Below are 17,707 nucleotides of genomic sequence, written 5' to 3' on the forward strand. Positions count from 1 at the left end.
TGACGATTGCTTGCGAGGGGCAGAAATGTTATTTCCCTGCATACCTGCTTACTGAGTTTCCTCGAAGAAACAAAGTCTGCTACGAGTTTCACTTCGGAGGCCGTCACACCGCCAATAATGAACAGAATCAACGTTGGGTTGTCCTTTGGCAGTGGCTTGGTTGTGCTCTTGAAAAACCTGGTGAGACAGATGCATCAGATCAGAAAAAAGTAAATGTGACCATCATGAAGGCTGTCAACACTAAACACTACTTCCATGTGACAGTATTTTGCGGCACACATGGTTACTGGTACTATAACCATAATCCCTGGAGAAGGGGAACAAGGAGGACAAAGGACAAACACAAATCTCCAAACACAGCTAGGTGACTGGAGCATGACCGAAAAAAAATGAAAGCCGTTTACAACTCCCTGTAACACCGAATTGGAGCGTAGCTCATGAGGAGGAGGAGGGAAGGGTACTGAGGGGAAGGTATACCCCTCCTCCTCACGTGCTCATCCTGTCTGCTACTCCTCTCTCGGAGTGGCATCGCTGTCCCCTCACGAGGGCCACGTGATCTCAGGGGGTCATGTGACGTCACTGGCGTCAAGTGACCCCTATCAGGTCATCGGTGACGATGACGATGCAGATGCTGATGACGTCATCAGTGATGTCACGCGTCCCATAATGCACCGCGCAGTTACGCCGACGGCGATGCTGGTCAAGCCGGAAACGGATGCCTAAGAGTGGCGCTCTAAAAATCTGCCTGGTCCTATCGAACCAGGGACCTCCCCATTTCCAGTGGAGCACTCTATCAACTGGAGTTGCATGCACTCAGTTGGTCGAACAATGTTTTAGCGAACGTTGACTTTTCATCGAAACACATTTTAGCGAATGGTTGGTTTACGGATGGGCCAAGGGGGTTAACATTTTTCTAATGAGCTGCCGCAGACTGCCGCCGAAGAGCGGTGTGAATGCAGTGGGAGTGAGGGTTAACACATGCCCTCGTTGTTCGCTAAAACGTTGATTCGCTCAAATGGCCCTGTTCGCTAAAACATCATTCGCTCATGTGATATGGCCCCCTACCAATTGAGCTAACCAAGAGTTATACGTTAATAGAGCAAATGCGTTTTAACAGCTGCCAGCAGTCCAACACCAACAATGGTGAACGACCCACATTTTAAGAGTATGATGAAATACAATTAATGCAATGGTGCATTTTTAAGTCATGCACCAGTCACCTAGCTGTGTTTGGAGATTTTTGTTTGTCCTCTGTCCCCACTGTTTCCCTTCTCAAGGGATTATTATTGTTATTTCGTCCAGCTCGCTCGCACTTTTGCATTGATCGTATTTCGTCATAAACTTAAAATGCAGGCCATTCACCCTTGTTGGTGTTGGACTGGTGGCAGCTGTAAAAATTTGTTTGGTCTACTGACGCTCCTGGTTAGCTCAGTTGGTAGAGCGCTCCACTGGAAATGGAGAGGCCCCTGTTTCGATACCGGGACCAGGCGGATTTTTTCAGTCGTGCAGCTGTCACCTAATTGTGTTCGGAGATTTGTGTTTTTCTCTTGTTCCCCTTCTCGAGGGATTATTATCGTTGTTCCTGTCCAGCTCGCTTGCACCTTTGCAATAATTGTATTTCATTACTCGTACTGCTTACTTAGAAGTCCCACATTTAGAGGTCGACATTTTAGGTCGCCCTCATTCACCCTCACAGCCACACTAATCTAAGCCCCTCACTCACCCTCACAGCTACACTCACTTTCAGTCCCTCACTCATCCTCATCCTCACAGTCACACTCACCTTCAGCCCTTCACTCGCACTCAATGAACCTCATGCCCCTCACTCACTCATGGCCCTCACCGCACTCATACCCCTCACGCACTCGCCGCCCTCATACCCCTCACCCCCCTTATGCACTCATGGCCCTCACGCCACTCAGGCCCACTTCAGATGGGGCAATTTCCCCCAGAAACTTGACGTCGCAACACTAGCAACACGGGCTGTCCGCATTCACACGCAGCAACCAATTGCTGCAATTTACCGTCATCATCATGAAATTTTATTTTTCTTGCACTTTTTAGAAACACAATTACGTGCTATAAACATGTTTTTATGCATCTAAATCTTGTTGAGAATACTAATGCATCTTTCTAAACTGTTTATTTCCAAAAACAATAAATTTCAAACCAGAACCAAGTCCTTTGTTGTCATCATCACCAGCACGAGGTATCACGTGAAAATATTGCGTCCCTGATTGGATGCAGCTGCTTCAAATGTCTTCGAATTACTCCGAGTTGCTGGCTTGTTTCGAGTCACACCCGATCTCAGCAATTCGTGTTGATCTATAGAAAGCTAGGGAACAACTCACCAGCAACTCCAAAATTGCTGAGAAAGTCGCTCTGTATGAAGGGGGCCTCACGCACTCACCGCCTTCACGGCCCTCACGCCACTCACACACTCGTCGCCCTCACGGCCCTCATGACCCTCATACCCTCACGCACTCATGGCCCTCACGCCCACTCACCGCCCCACGCCACTCACTGCCCTCATGCACTCATGGCCCTCACACCCCTTACGCACTCACCGCCCTCACGGTCCCCACAGCCCTCACTAGCCCTCGCGGCCCTCACTCACCCTCACACTCATGAATTTTCCTGATTCAGAAACTAACTGACCTTCACCTCACCTGTGAAGATGAGGGTGAGTGAGGGCCCTCATGAGTGAGGTTTGCCAAGGTATGCCCACATTAGCTGTTAATGCGACTGCTGAATGTTGATTCAATTTCTATTTGCACATCTTTCTAGATAACCAACGTCAAGATATTGGTCCCAGTGAAGGCATTCAAAGCTAGCTAATCTTGAGTGGAATTTTGTTACTTCTACATGAGCCCTCGGTAACTAAAGTAAAACGTGCAAAGAGGCGAAAAAGAAAAAAAAAGAGATAAGTACTGTTGGGATTGGTACATGGTCATTACATAAGTTGACATCGGTCTCATACACGCAAGATTTGCTCTTAATGCACTGCTGCATTAAATAAATGGTAGAAGGGAATGCATAGACCAGTGGTTCTCAAATGGGGGGTCTGTGAACCTTTTGGGACTTGTAAACGCATTCTAGGGGCTTGCAAAGCCTTCCCTCATCAGTCAAGCCTGGCAATAAAAGTTGTCTTTTCTCAGATTGAGAAAGAACTTTCCAATTTCCAGGCAAGTTTTCTGGCGTGTATGTCAAAGAGAGAAATCTACTTCACACAAGCTATTAGTTATATCCATTTATTAAATCATCATAATTAACCTATACAGGGGCTCGAGAAGTATATCTGGTGTGTGGGGGCGTCATCTGGGGCCTCATGTCGCATAGTGTAGTTCACCTTCCTTTTTCTCTCTCTCTCTCTTTATATAGATATACACACAGTGTTTCACGAAAGGTGGACAAATTCGATGTAGTAAAAGCAACGAATCGCATAAAAAAAAGGCTTCTGTTGTTTTGGTCCTAGGCGAGGGGACTATTTAGGAAAATTATTAAAGTTTGAATAATTAAGTTTTTAATTTTTTAAATATTGAGTTTAAGGACATATTTTCAATTAGAATCTTGCTGAGCATTATCGAAAAACTCTAAATCAACAAATTGCAGAACAATGGAAGGCACACGCTGTATTTTACGGCTTTGTGAGAAACCGCACAACTTTGACAAGTTTTTAAGTTTCGGTTTGCAATTGGAGCGCTTCTCGGCACCGACGGCACCACAACTCGTAGAGAAATAGTGCAACCAACCTTTGCTGCGTTGCACGAGGACAGCGCAGCAGAGGTTGGTCGCACTATTTCTCCATGGGGTACGGTGCCAAGAAGCGCTCCGATTGCAGACCGAAAGTTAAAAACTAGGGGTGTGCGAATACTCGAACATACGAATTCGAATCGCATGCCTCCACTGGTTTAGAACCTGTGGGAGCGACTTGTACGGGCTTGTTTGTAAACAGGGCGTTGGCCTCAGCCAGAACCACAAGAACGATAATTAGCTGTAGCAGAAGTCATTGACTTAATTGTCAACAGCCACAAAAAAGGATGCTACAATGAAGGTGCCTTGCCAATCGCCTAGTAACTAACTAGACGGGCCACACGACCAGGTCGGCAAGCAACGGGTACGGCTGAATGAATGATTTACCAGAGAACCCTCACCCGAAGCCAGTCTTGAGCATGTCGCCCAGCCCTCCCGAATGATGGTCCAAGTGAGGCAGCTCCTTTGCGTCTGGGTCGAAGATATCCTGCAGCAGCTGCTTTAGCAGTGGCTTGTACATAGCTGGCTGCATGGGGTCCCCGTCTTCCAGGATGGCTCTATGGGCCAGGAACCAGACGGACCAGAGACAATACAGCACACAAATAAACAAAGATGAGCGAAAGCAGTACACAGGACAACTACTGAGTGATAACTGAAACCCATGAAAGCGGCAGTTTGACCACCCCAGGTTTAGGTTATGAAACTATTAAATACATTTATGACCAGTGGTGTTAACGCCAGAAGCTGTGCACTAAATGCATGAAGTATTAAAATGTAGCTTGACTCCTTTTAAGATTTGTTGATGCAGCACAAAATACTTTTTCAGTTATGTTTGAACTCAAGGAACCTCGTCCAATGATCTGTCATGCGAAAGGAAACACAGAAATGACATACTGTCTTGGGTTGGTACAGTGGCACAAAATAGTTACAGAAAAGGAAACAAAAACACAATACCTTTTGAGTCTGCCAAGTGCTTTCATAGAAATAGTCTGCTTAAAATGCCACTTTTTTTTTCTTTGCTTTCTATCTTTTTCTGATTTCGGCACTGCCATACATGGGTAAATTACTTTCAAAATGTAATTTAATTACAATTACAATTACTTAGCTCCCAAAGTAGTTTAACAATTACAATTACTACTACGCGAGAGTAGTTCATTGCAATTACAAATTACTTTTTAAAAGTAATTACCCCCCCCTTGGGCCATATAACTGTAAACGAGTTGTCACACACTGTACTTTCCTTTTATGAAATTTGTTAAATGGATTATAGAACTTAATAGTTTGGAGTAATGAACTCCTGCATTCTTATATGCTCAAAAAATAAAAATAAATGGCGACAAAATTCACAGGTGCGAGGTGAATCTCCTTAGAGCTTATGCAAATGGTATCCAAGTCAAACCAACAAAAAATAAGCTTAAAAATAATACAAGGAAACAAATATGTGACAGTACTGGTATCATAAAACTCACGTAAAAATGACTAATGAGAGAAACTTGTACACGACGTCAAACATTTAAAGGATACGACAACTTACGAAAACATTTCAGCCACGATGATTCGCTGCCTCTCCCTGTCTGTGGACTTGTAACATGCCGGATGTGGGTAACCGTAGCACGCGAACTGTGGTCGCTTCCACAAAACTAGTGTCACAATAGCAGCAAATCTATTGCCAGGAATTCTGGGTTAATTCAGTGCACGGTAACACCCAAAAAGCTCCTGAGATAGATAATAAATTTAGGATCGTCATGTAGCTAATCATTAGGATAGCAATGATTGTATCGATGTTATGCGTCTGATAAAGAAGACCGATTTGAATTTAGCATGGCAAGAAGAACCTCGAAAAATTCATGATACACTGTAAACGACTTTATTTTCGCGAATTTCGCGAATCGCCTACAATTCGCGAAAAATAAGTCCCGCGAGCAATTCCGGTAAAATGTAAACATATTGGAATCTATATTGCGACTCCATCGCGTCGCGAAAATTAGAATCCGCGAATTATTCCAAAACTGCGGCCTCTTGGACGCCTCGATTTCATGATCTACTTGAGCGTGTTTCAGCTGGAAGATATAGACGAGCCATTATTATTTTTTTTTGTAACTGTAAGTATTATTGAAAGTGACCAAAAAGTTGCCTACCTGCAAATGTTTCCGCAAATTGGAGGTCGCCTTTCGGTTTGTTGAATTTGTTTTCAGAGACGGTGCGGAGAGTTGCTGCTAATTTGTTTAACAAATTTTTCGTAACAAGGCCCCGGCAGCCTTTCCATTTCTATTGTACATAAGACTGTTGCAGGTTCTCAATGCAACAGTCAATGCAAGTGCAAGCCAAGCCCTCTATAAAAAAAGAAGCCTTCAACGAACAACAAATGTAAAAACAAGTTCCCTACAGTCTAAAGCCGCGGTTTGTAAGTTTTGGAATCTCGTCCAATCAGGCTGGCAAACGGTTGAAAGGGTTAGGTAGAGCGAACACTAAATAATGAAGATTTATACAAAAAGGTAGACGAGGTTTGGGAGAAGGAAGAGCAGTGTAGCAACAACAGTTGGAAGTAAGGCAGGGTGAGTCGTGTTAATGAGACCTGCTGCTTCTTTGCTTCTTTGCCTCGATGTTAGAGTAGCACGACTTACTGTTAGTGGTACCAACATACGAGATAGAGGAGAAGGACATGAAAAACTCATAAAGAAAAGAGAATAATTTCATGAACAAAAAAATCTCCAACCTTAACTGAAATATGTAAGCGAATATGCTAGCGGCGAAGACGCGTAAGGAGAACCTCGAACCTCCCCGCCTCGACCGGATGATGTGATCGGAGCCAACCAGCTCGACTTCGACCCCCGATGCCCCCGTGTGGGAATGAGAAATAAGAAAGACCCCTAGAAACAGGAGCAGCGGGAAGCGAACGAGACGAAGAGTCAGATTCAACTACGACAGGAACGAAAACGGATGCGAATGTAGCCCTCATTTATCAAATTATTTCTCAAATTCTTCATTAAATCGTTTTACAGTCTACAAAATCCTTCATTCCGTTCTATCCCAGCCACTCTTTCCCATCCCTCTTTTCCCTTTTTTTTGAGCAGGTTGGGAGACACTCTCTCCACTGTCGCTTTGGCTGTGCTGTCGTCGCCAGGGGGGAGAAGCGCCGCCGCCGCAAAATCTTGCAAAAGTAATTGTAATTGTGCCTGAAATTTAGCAATTACTGATGCTAGAAAATAATTAAATTACAATTACTTTTAGCCAAAAGTAATTATTACAACTACAAATTACCAGGAAAACTAATTCAATTACAGTAATTCCATTACTGTAATTGAAATACTACACAAGTATGGGCACTGCTATAGCCCCCCATCTACATTGCTCTGTGCAATCTAAGGCAACTACCACTTTTAGCCTTACCTGTACTTTTTCAGCTGCTCCTTGGCAAGTCCGAGGGACCGCAGGGTGTTAAGCATCTGGTCAACTGCCTGGATAACTTCGTTTTCGTCGAGGCCTTTCTCGTTGCTGGAGGCTGTCAACAGGGTGCGAGCACATCATGAAGGAGAAGCGGCGACCAGTCGGAGCACAATGCACAGCGGTTGTCCCGTTGTGCGAGATTGTTAATGGGCGACTACCGGAAATGGGGGGGCGGGGGGGGGGGGGGGGCCACTATAATTTATGCAACCAATAACTGTTGTACAAGTTGCAAGCAGGCCAAAATAATTGGCCATATCTTGTGTCAAATGTTGCCGTGCGTTCTGTTTATGAAGAAGGCAGTCAAATGAAGCAGAGTTGTTGGTTGACTGGTTCGACCGACGTACAGATTTCATCACACACTTCGCTTGGGCGTGAACAGAAAATACGTAAGCTGAGCCAGTTACTGTTGGGCATCAATGCAGAAGGCACCAAAGGCATATCTGGAACTTGAACTAAAGACTGAATATTTGGGAACATGCAAGATTTCTAGCAATATGATCACATATCACGGAATAGTGATCCTGCAGTGAGCTGTCATTGTCAGAGTCGGCTTCCGGACGGGACTAAAAAATGGTGAGTTGCCATTCTGTGCATGATTCTTTCCATATCCCGCTACATATCTCATCTCTGCAGTTCTGAACTTTTAAAGTAAAATGGAACGCTCAAGCTGTTTTGGGACAAACAACCGAGAGCAGACGTCACAGCCTCAAACCGACGTCACTCTCCATATTGCCAGAGATGAACATCTACATGTGAAAAACCCACCCGAGCTCACCGAGATTCTGCAGGAATGCAGGAAGCTCGTTCTCCGATGCAGCCTGGTAAATAGCAGCGACAATTTCAGCCTGGAAACAAGAAAGGCCCGTTGAAGACCAATAAAATGGATGAAAGAAATGTACAATCTCAAACAACAGATGTAATTTGCCCTAAGAAAAGCGTGCGGAGTGGGTCTTGGCGCACAAGACAGCACGACCCTATACACCGTCTCACCGTGAGTTGGCAAAGAGCGAACGCGACAGCTTCCCTCGAATCCCATCAGAGCAATGAAGGCAAAGCAGGTGACAACTCTTATCAAAGGTGTAGAGACGAGTGCGTAACCCAACCAGTCAGAGGAAAGGGAAGGGAGGAACTCTCCTTGTGCCCACCTGGACGCCCTTACATGCGTCCAGGATGTGGCTTTCGTCCCCCTTGGAGATTAGCTCCCCACTCAGTATTCATACAAAAGCGGCTGTCCTCCCTCTCTCGCTTGTGGCTTTGACAGCACTGCGCACAACTCGTGAGAGGGAGTACAGTCACGTGTCTCCTTCTGACGCACCGAATAGCTCACCGGGATCGCGGCCTTCGCTGTTCATCAAGTGACGGCGAAACAGAGTGTAGAAGACACGTTAAGGCGTGTACCTTGAGCGTGCGTCGTTCGGTCGCTCCTCCCAGGGTTTTGTCTCCGAGCAGCGAGTAGAGCAGCGTCAGCAAGACCAGGACATCCTCTAACCGGAGACCCCTAAAGTAAAAGGAAAGCAGAAGGGAGCAGTCCTGGCTGAAGCAGTGTAGGCTCGCTCAGTGTGGTCACTGTTTTGGGGGAAGAGGAAAATAGCTGATACAAAAATGGAGGTGTGACAATTAGTACGTTGTAATACGAGCACACTATGCGAGGCACTGAACTTAAGAATACAAATAAGCGAATAGTAGCAATATTATTAACCCGATTGTACGTGTTCACCTGTGCTTATCGAAAGCCTATATCATTTTAACTGGCCCGATGCTCCCACGATCATGTGAAAACGTGCGCGCCAACAAGCAATAAAACAAAGATATTCTTTTTTGTTTATATAAATAGTAGTATGATGCGCCAGGCACACACTCGTGATTTTTTAGATACTGGAATTACCCATTACTGTATTAGCAACACTTCATCCCAACGAGGCATTTCAGCTGCGCTGTCTTGTTTTGAAAACCCGAGAATATCTTGCGAACCAACCTGCTTGCGCACATTTAGCCCAATTAACTTTAATTTATAGGAATACAGGCAGGAACACGTTCCTGACACACTGCTGCTACAGTGTGAGTAAAATTCTGAGGGTTTACACACTAACAACCTACAATTTTGTGTGCAGACACAACCAAGTACAAAGTAACCATACGTGCCCAATTCTCGGGGTGCTGCTCTCTAAATATGAGGTTCTTCGATACCGCTTCTCAATTTATGGTTGCTAGGCGTTTACTGCTTCCTCAAAAGTGCACCCGTGGTTTCCGCCTCACGACACCTTTAAAGGGGTACGGAAACAAAAACTGAAATATTCAGATTTCGTTCGGAAATGAGTCAAGCATGACGTATAATAACCGTAAATGATAATTGCGCGTTTGTATTTTGAACGATTGGCCATATTTTTCGTTCCAAACGGTGCACTCGAGCAAGCGCTCGAAGAGAAGCGAACGGAGAGCGCGATGCGTCATGGGATATCCGGCGCAAACAAAAACAGAAAGAAAAGATTTCCCGTGTTCGTGGAGTAGCAAGGCAGGCGTGGTTATCAGCTTTGCCCTTGGTGGCGTTGTCAGCGTTGTGATGGTGTCAATAGCGTCAGCGTGTTACAACCGAGCCGCTCAAAGTGCCCGTGGGGTGACGAGTGTGTGGCTGGCCCAAGGAGCACGTAGCTTCCACAACACTGTCACCTTAGGGCTGAACGAGGTGGGGAAAGCAACTTTTGTTCGAGTTTTGAGCGACGTGCTAATCTTCTAGGGGGAGAATGGCTATGTCCGGTTGCACGAACGAGGGTCCGAGAAAGAGGGGAGTGCTTCCTTTCCGTCTTCTCGAACCGTTTGGTACAATGCGCGACTTGTGAGTTGAGGAGGAAAGCTAAGAAGGAAAATGTTGAAATACCAAAGAGCGGCGCTGCTCCGAAGGAAACTGCTACGTCACGACTACGTAGCAGTTTCGACAACGTTGCTAGACTACCTCCCAAATAGGCTCCGCATGCATCCACCAGGTGCACATTGAAGATTGTTTATTTAGCTTTAAAATTAGTTTTCTTATGCTTTTCAACGGAAGACTGGTGTTTTTGAGGTTAGGGTGCAACATGCAACACATTAAAGCCAGAAAATGAGCGCTGAAATTTCGTTTCCCTACCCCTTTAAAGGGACACTGACAGGGTATTTATGCTCGCCGAGGTTTTTAGTTGTACGTGACATATGAGAGCTCAACTACCCAGAACAAAATTTGCGGCTCGAAATTCGGTTTCTTTCCGCCCGAAAACCGCCGATCAAGAACTGGCAGGTTCGAGTCTCGCTCACTCTCTTTTCCGCGGTCACGGGCCGTTTTCTAAGGTATCGATGCGACCACCAAATTTAATCAAAGTCGTGGGTCACTGAAAACACACGCTCAATATTAAAAATAGAAAAAAATATGAAACCCATTTTTTGTGGCTTCTAAAAAGCTGCAAATACGTTGATTGAAAAAAAAAGTTCCACAGACAACCGGAAGCATTCTGTGCGTTCGTCGTTTCGCGTATCGTGGGACTCGCGGGAACGGCGATGGCAGCGGACGACGGGCGTGGGACCTCTATTTCAGAACTGTCGTTCGCGGTACCGGCGAATTCTGTCTACTTTTAAAAGAGAAATTTGGGACTGATCAAAAGAAGTGGTATTCATCCCGTACGACACGCCCGACCACCAAGCCGATTTGCACGAAGACGTCGCCGAGACGTCGCTCCCTTCTCGTGGCTGAAGACATTGCTCGCGTAAACGTCAAGCACGACGTGTCTACTTCGAGTTGAATATGCACGCGTACGATTTCTTTACTAGGTGCGAATGTCGCCAATGCGTGGTGCTTCCTGACTTCGACCCGGGAGTGCTTTTGCTAGAGGAAAATCGGCAGCAAACTTTCCAACTTACAGTTTACCGGCTGAATTATTAGTCAGGAAACAGATCTACCATTGAAGAAATGCTCCAGTGGCTCAGTGGGAACGACGTCCGCTTCGCACGCGGTAGGGCCGGGTTCGATCCCCCGTGAAACCTATTTTTTTTTTCAAATATTTTTTGATGTTTACATATTTTTTTTTACAATTATCACTGAAGAAACAAACAAAAAAATAGCAAAGATATGTTGTGGACGACACTTCGCTGAATTAAATGGTATGGGATTTCCTTTTTGACACCTGCGAACTCAATGTAATCACTCTCCACAAAATGCAAGGAGCATATAAATCAGGTAGTGTCCGCTTTCCGAGGTGCTCGTATATGTTCTACATTAATTGCAGCCAGCCATTGGTCCCGATCCCGTTGATCTTTCGGAAACTCTGTCGCACAATGCCCTTTTTTTTCCGGACGCAGGACATGTGAGCCAGCTCTTCACGCAACATCTTGGGTGTATTCTTTTCGGAGCCAATCATGGAAATTCACCACGGGCACTCACTACTCATCTCCAACTCCTCAATGTACAAAACAACTCATCTTGGAGTACAGAACAACGAGCGGAACAAACATAACTGCAAAAGAAGCGCACGCCACGGCGAACAGTTCCCGTACGCCGCATGTCGTGTCGTCTGCTACAAAAAGGAGAAAAAAAACAAAAAAAACGCACAGTTGGGTGTAGCCACGTGACTTCCGCCACTCACTCTCTTCTCTCCACTTCTCCGATCTCCGTCGGGTTTCGGTTTCGGTTTCGAGCAGTTGCGTCTTTTGACTTTATTAAAAAAATACGCTACTCTGTTGCAAAATATTAATTGGGTAGTCCTCCGACACCATAATAAAGCGCCTGGCAAAAAATGAAAAAAAAATTTTGGGGGGTGTCAGTGTCCCTTTAAGGCGTTGCATCATTTCTTGCCGTCATTGGAAAGGGCAGTGCCTGTTCCACTGCCAATCGCTCTGTAACCAGACGGTCGAAGGAAACCGAAATAGATGTGAGATGGGACGCTGCGATGATGGAAAACCTCGCCTTTTTCGCTGGCATTCCTAGTACCGATTGCCAGGATTGTGATGTCCGAGAACATGACACACCAGGATCTGCGATGTAATCTGTTGCCAGTTCGGGACCATTTTTGATGCACGGGCGGGATCGGACGCCAAGCACACCGGTCAAAGATGCATTGTGGGCACCACAGCGATGGCGACCACTTACGTTGTCTTCCTGGAGCGCAAGAGCTGGACCAGGCTCCGGCAGGCTGCGTTGCCGGAGACGGCAGCGTTCTGCACGAGCACCTTCTCTGTGCTCAGCAGCTCCTCTAGCCGGGCGTAGGAGGGACTCAGCATCGCCTGGGCCACCCCCAGCACCTGCTGGACCAGGCCCAGCCAAAGGGCAACGTCTCCGCCGTCCCGCCTGGGGAGGAAAACGAACGCGGTTGGCCACTATCCCGTCTTTTCGGCGACTTCAACTCGAACTGAACGCAAATGCGTCGTGGCTGCGAGAATTCGTCCGAGGCATTACTCGGGTGGCTTCCCGCCGCGTCAAAAGAGGATTCAGAGATACGGCGCGGAGAAGCGAGGTGCACCCGATGAGCCTTGCCTGAGCTGAAGGACCCTCTTCTTCAGCAGTTCGGGCGTCAGCCGGCCAGAGACGTCCAGGCGCACTCCTTGCTTCAGCGCAACGTCCACCAGCAGCCGGTTCAGTTCCATCAAGCACTCCTGTTTAGAACAACGTGCGCACAACCGAGTTGACACCCGCGAAGGGAGGGAAGACAGCTCATCAACGTTTGTTTTTTGCCAAACGCTACAGCAACAACATTCCGCGCTTTAGAAATAGGTTCCACGTTTTCAGTATGCATAGGGCGGCCAGTGTTTATTACGTGGAAAAACAAACCGGGAAGATTGGCGCCTAACCATAGAAAACTCAGGCTTTTGCGGAATGTGCATTTAGGTGGTGAACTTTAGCCTGGGAAATTTCAAGGTATAGTTCTCTTCTCATGATAAATTTGACCGACAAACTTGCCAAAGTGAATGGCGGACATGTTCGCAGACGACCAAGTTGGCATTCAATGTAACTTGCGCCGTCGTCTCCTCGCAGGTGCGGCGAGAGAGACACACTCTGCTGTCTGCTCGCTGCACCTATTGGGAGATGGTGGCACAAGTTATGTTCGTCGCCAACTCGGTCATCTGCGAACGTACCCCTGTTAACGCTGGCAAGTTGCTTGGTCTAACTTTCTACAGGAAGAGAATTATGCCTCGAAATTTCACGAGGTAAAATCCCCCACTTACCGTAATATCGCAAGAAATAGCCCACCTAAAATCGAAAGCAAATCGGGTAAAAATAGGGAGTTAACTAACTTTTGGTGTGCAATAAAAAAATCACAAGTTTCATTCATGAAACTTGTGATTGGAGGGAGGGGCGATGAACCGAAGATGACTGCCCTTCCCAGTTAGCAATGTTTGCATATCTTCCGTCGTGGCCAAGTAACACGTTTTCTGCTGAGGTCAGCATTGACCAGGGCCCTGCAATTATAAGAAGTGGGCTATCTCTCTATGTTTTCAAAGAAATAGCAAATCGTGCCAAAAATAGGGAACGGGTTATCTTTCGGGGGTGGGGCAACTCTCAAGATAAGGTAAACTCGCGTTCGGTAAAAGTTTGAGCTTTCCACGTGCAGGCACCGATTTTTCCAGTTTGTTTCACGGCATAAGAAACACCGAGTCGACGACCGAAAAAACGTCAGAAAAATCAGCAGATTAAAAAACTTGCCGTTATTATGTCTAAAGTGCGAGACACATGGACGGCAAAATCGTCCGATCCGACGTCCGATCCGACAGTCCGAACGCCACTCCGAATCACCGCAAGCGACAGTTTCAGACACACGCTTCCGACCTTGGATGCGAACACGACAATCCGTTCAGCTCCGCCCAGGAGATCCAAGCACTCCAGCGGGGGTTCGCGTTCACAGAACTCTGGTCCCAGATTGACGGTTTAGCTGACACAAGCGAAGTTAGAAGCTCGTTCTCGTTGGCGCGTGCATTCTTTGCCGGGGCCATCTTTCTCGAATGGGTCAGCGGGATGCACGCGTCCGGCTTCCCGTCGCCCGTCCCGTTTTCTTGTTCGTCCTGACAGACCCAGTACGTCATCATGACGTTCGCGCTAGCTGTGCTGCCATTGGCTGGACGCATCCGACAATCCGTCCGCCGTGCGAAACTATCTGGCGCGTTGGAAGCATGTCAGATCACCGATCCGACGTCTGAAGCGACCAAATTTTTCGGACCAGGCAGTCGTACTGCCAGATCAGACGTCGGATCGGATGGATTTTTCGCGCATGTGTCTCGCGCTGAAGCGAGCTTAAAAAAGCCATCAATAGTGCCTTGCTTCAGGTTACGCCCCCGCTTGCGTTTGGCCACTTTCTATGAGCTTGAGAATAGCTGCCTTCTTTTCTGGCATTATGGTCGAGTACTTTTTGCGCTTCTTGGCGACACTTCGCGGCGGCAGAACAGATGGGGCCATGACGTCCAAGCCACCGTAGTCCGAAAACATGATTCACCGAGACGAGATAAAGGTGCAAGTCCACGACAGCAGAATGGTGAATGAACAAAGCAAAATGGTAACAATATTAAAAATAATAATGTGCAGCTAGAGATAATTTTTCTTTTTTTTGTAGCACAGCGACACCTAGCAGGAGTACCCAAATGGCGCTGCCAAACCAAGCCAATCCATGTGTGGCCAACACAGAATCTAAAAAGGTGGCTTCTCGGTGGTGTTTCCCACTGATCGCTCGTGACGGTTTTGTCCGAAAAATCAAACTTTCAGACTTCCAGCTGTCTGAAACACCGGTTGTGAATATGCACCATTTCTATCGAGTAGGTCACAGTTCCTGCTTTAGGTTCAAAATATCAGACAACTAAATTATAGTGCCCGAAAAATTAGTCGACTGTATATACCGACAAACCCCAAAAGTAACTCCCAAGTTGGTTTTACCAAACTCGGAAAAAACAAAGAAGCCCCAAATTAAAGCTGCTTCTAAATAAAAAAAACAAAACACACAAAAAAATTTCACTTATGAAAATAAATCTTCACCTACATCTTTACTTTGTGTTGGCCTGTAACCTGCACCATAGAATTTACGATAAACTCTAGAGGCTCATGTGGCACTAGTGTAAAGGGGCACGTGGCAATATTGGTGAAGCCTAGTGATAAAAAGTTTAAACAATGTTGTGGCCAATGTGACCGTAGATTTTATGGCAACTGGTGCGCGTGACATGTCACGTGTGAGATAGATGGTTGATTGTAGAAGGATTCCTTGCAGGCTTGTGCGCGCTAGACGAAGGCTAGCTACGGTCACGTGATGTGGTCACGTTGGCATGGTAAGTGAGGAGAGTAAGGAGGAAAATGAGAAAGAGGCGAGGCGTCAAGGGAGCATGGCTTGTGGAGGCTACGCGGCCGACGTCATGCCCTCTCCTACCCTTCTATTCCCCCCCCCCTTGGTGCTGTTGCATTTTGAAGCGGACAGCAACCAGTCTAAATTTGACTTCCGGTAATACATTCCTATGGAAAAATGCAAATGCATTTTCTCTTCAAGCTCGATTACAAGAGGAAATATTGCTTAGTGCTGTGACAAAATAAAAAGTTTGGAATGTTTTACAATCGGATGTACAAAAATATGTGTCGGAGGGTTTTGCTTAGAAATCATGGCGTCGAAAACCGCGCTTAGATAGCCCAAGACACATGTATAATACATGTTGACGTTGCAGAATGCTAATATAGGGCACATATTTACCCATATAGTGAATGCTACGAAGCACAAAGAGTGAATCAGATTAACAAAAAACCAAAACCAAAAGGATGCTAATATATACCAAATCAAACAATCAAAACAGACGACAAAGAACGCATACTGGATTAGAAACTAACTGTGCATGAATAATCAAAATAAAACAGTAACCGAGTGTTTTTGTTCTTTCTTGCTCTTTTTGCTTTTTAATTGTGCTTTTTGCTTGAATTAATAGCTTATGTTGACATATGATGTACAACAAAGACATGGGTCTGAATTTTTGCTAACTTAAACTTCGCTCAGTAATAAAAAAAACACGATTAACTAAATAAATTACACTGTTATAATGCGAATAAAGCTACACAGTAAACATTTTAGAGAAAACCAAAACTGAGGTATCGATAGACGACAAAAGGAAGAGAAGGAGAATGTTCTTCTTTTCCTTGTCGTTCTTCTCTTCTTTGTCATCATCTGTCAAAACCTCAGTCTTGGGTTTCACTAAAATGTTTGATATACACCAGCTCACTTGCGCGCTTACATTCTGTTCATTACTACATAGTACCCGTTACGAGTAAAGAAACTACGCTGATTTCTATTATTCCCTGGCAAAGAGAAAAATATAAGAAGAAAATATATGGTGCTATGGAGAATATCACAAATTTTCTCACAGGAATACACAGGAAGACTGGAAAAGTAGACTGTTTGCTGTCTTCTTCAATTTGAAACCGGAAGTCCTGTAGACACTAGCGCCAGCTGAGCCTCTAGCGTTTATTGTAAAAACTATTCCCTGTACCTGTACCTATACCCTGTACTGAAATGTCTGCGGGGCTGCTTCATCTTATAAAACCACCCTCATTTCATTTCCTTCTCTTACTAGTACTGGGGAGTTTTCCAAATATTTAGGTCACATACACATTCTCTGGGGGTTGGAGAATCCTGTGGCCATGTCCTATTTTCTTTGACGTATGCCCAGATAAAAGCCAGACTTTTGTCCGACACTAAAACTAAACACCAAACATGTAAAAAAAAAACAAAAAAACTCCCCTTCCCCCTTCTAAAAAAAACAACATATCTGAACAAAAAAAAAAGATCTGAACCCTATTTATAAAACACAGTGCATCCTAAATGCTAGTTAAGAAACGATTTCTCAGCAAACAATAAATCTCCATCCTTGCCTTATGTTTGGTGCTCACAAGGTGGTGCATTGCCAGCCTGGAATCTTCGTGAGCAAGGCACCCGGGATACACTGCCGCCTCTGATGGAACATCCTCCCTGAGAGACAGGGATGGGTCAGTGCAGACTTGGTAAAATAAAACATACGCACTCGATTTCTAACCTCGACCCCGTTCTCGCCTATCGGCTGCAACTTCTGGTCTCCCCACACGTGCATTTACTTATTTGATTCATTTATCAATACTGTTGGCCTTCTCTTGAAGGCCATTGCAGGAGAGGTTGATAGATATTTACACAACTGCACCAATGTTGCGACAAAAAAAAATTGCACAAAGCTAAAAAGCAGATGAACACAACAAAAGGAAAGCATAATACAATATCAGCTCAACTTTGCACATATAAAAATTGAATATATAAAAAATTAACACCAGTGGTATACATTCAAACTTTTAATGACATATTTTTTAATTTTTTTATTGGGAAAACAGATGTTTTAATGAAAAATTTAAATCACATTTGATAGAGAAGTTAACAACGCACTCTGGAAGTCTTGCCACTCTGCAATTGCTTCAACAGAATAAAAATGTGAAAATATCTATACTTGTTTGCAAGTGCGGTCTCAGGGCGCCGCCATCTTTACGATTATGACGCCTTAGCAAGGC

The 17,707-nt window shown here is 45.4% G+C and overlaps 1 protein-coding gene across 6 annotated transcripts in view; it reads right to left on the reverse strand.

The window, feature by feature from the left end:
* LOC8041098 (sec1 family domain-containing protein 2) overlaps window positions 1-17,707 on the reverse strand; it is a 40,265-nt gene that overhangs the window by 1,134 nt on the left and 21,424 nt on the right. For all 6 annotated transcript variants that reach the window (XM_040215422.3, XM_040215421.2, XM_040215423.2 and 3 more), the window contains 8 exons: window positions 17,048-17,144; window positions 12,695-12,813; window positions 12,311-12,508; window positions 8,599-8,698; window positions 7,976-8,045; window positions 7,144-7,255; window positions 4,155-4,310; window positions 45-177 (listed from right to left, as the gene is read on the reverse strand). In XM_040215422.3, the coding sequence (XP_040071356.1) occupies window positions 45-177; window positions 4,155-4,310; window positions 7,144-7,255; window positions 7,976-8,045; window positions 8,599-8,698; window positions 12,311-12,508; window positions 12,695-12,813; window positions 17,048-17,144 (985 nt within the window). The remainder of the gene's footprint in view (window positions 1-44; window positions 178-4,154; window positions 4,311-7,143; window positions 7,256-7,975; window positions 8,046-8,598; window positions 8,699-12,310; window positions 12,509-12,694; window positions 12,814-17,047; window positions 17,145-17,707) is intronic.

The sequence above is a fragment of the Ixodes scapularis genome, unplaced genomic scaffold (assembly GCF_016920785.2).
Source record: "Ixodes scapularis isolate PalLabHiFi unplaced genomic scaffold, ASM1692078v2 PGA_scaffold3__209_contigs__length_174095766, whole genome shotgun sequence".
Classification (NCBI taxonomy): Eukaryota; Metazoa; Arthropoda; class Arachnida; order Ixodida; family Ixodidae; genus Ixodes; species Ixodes scapularis.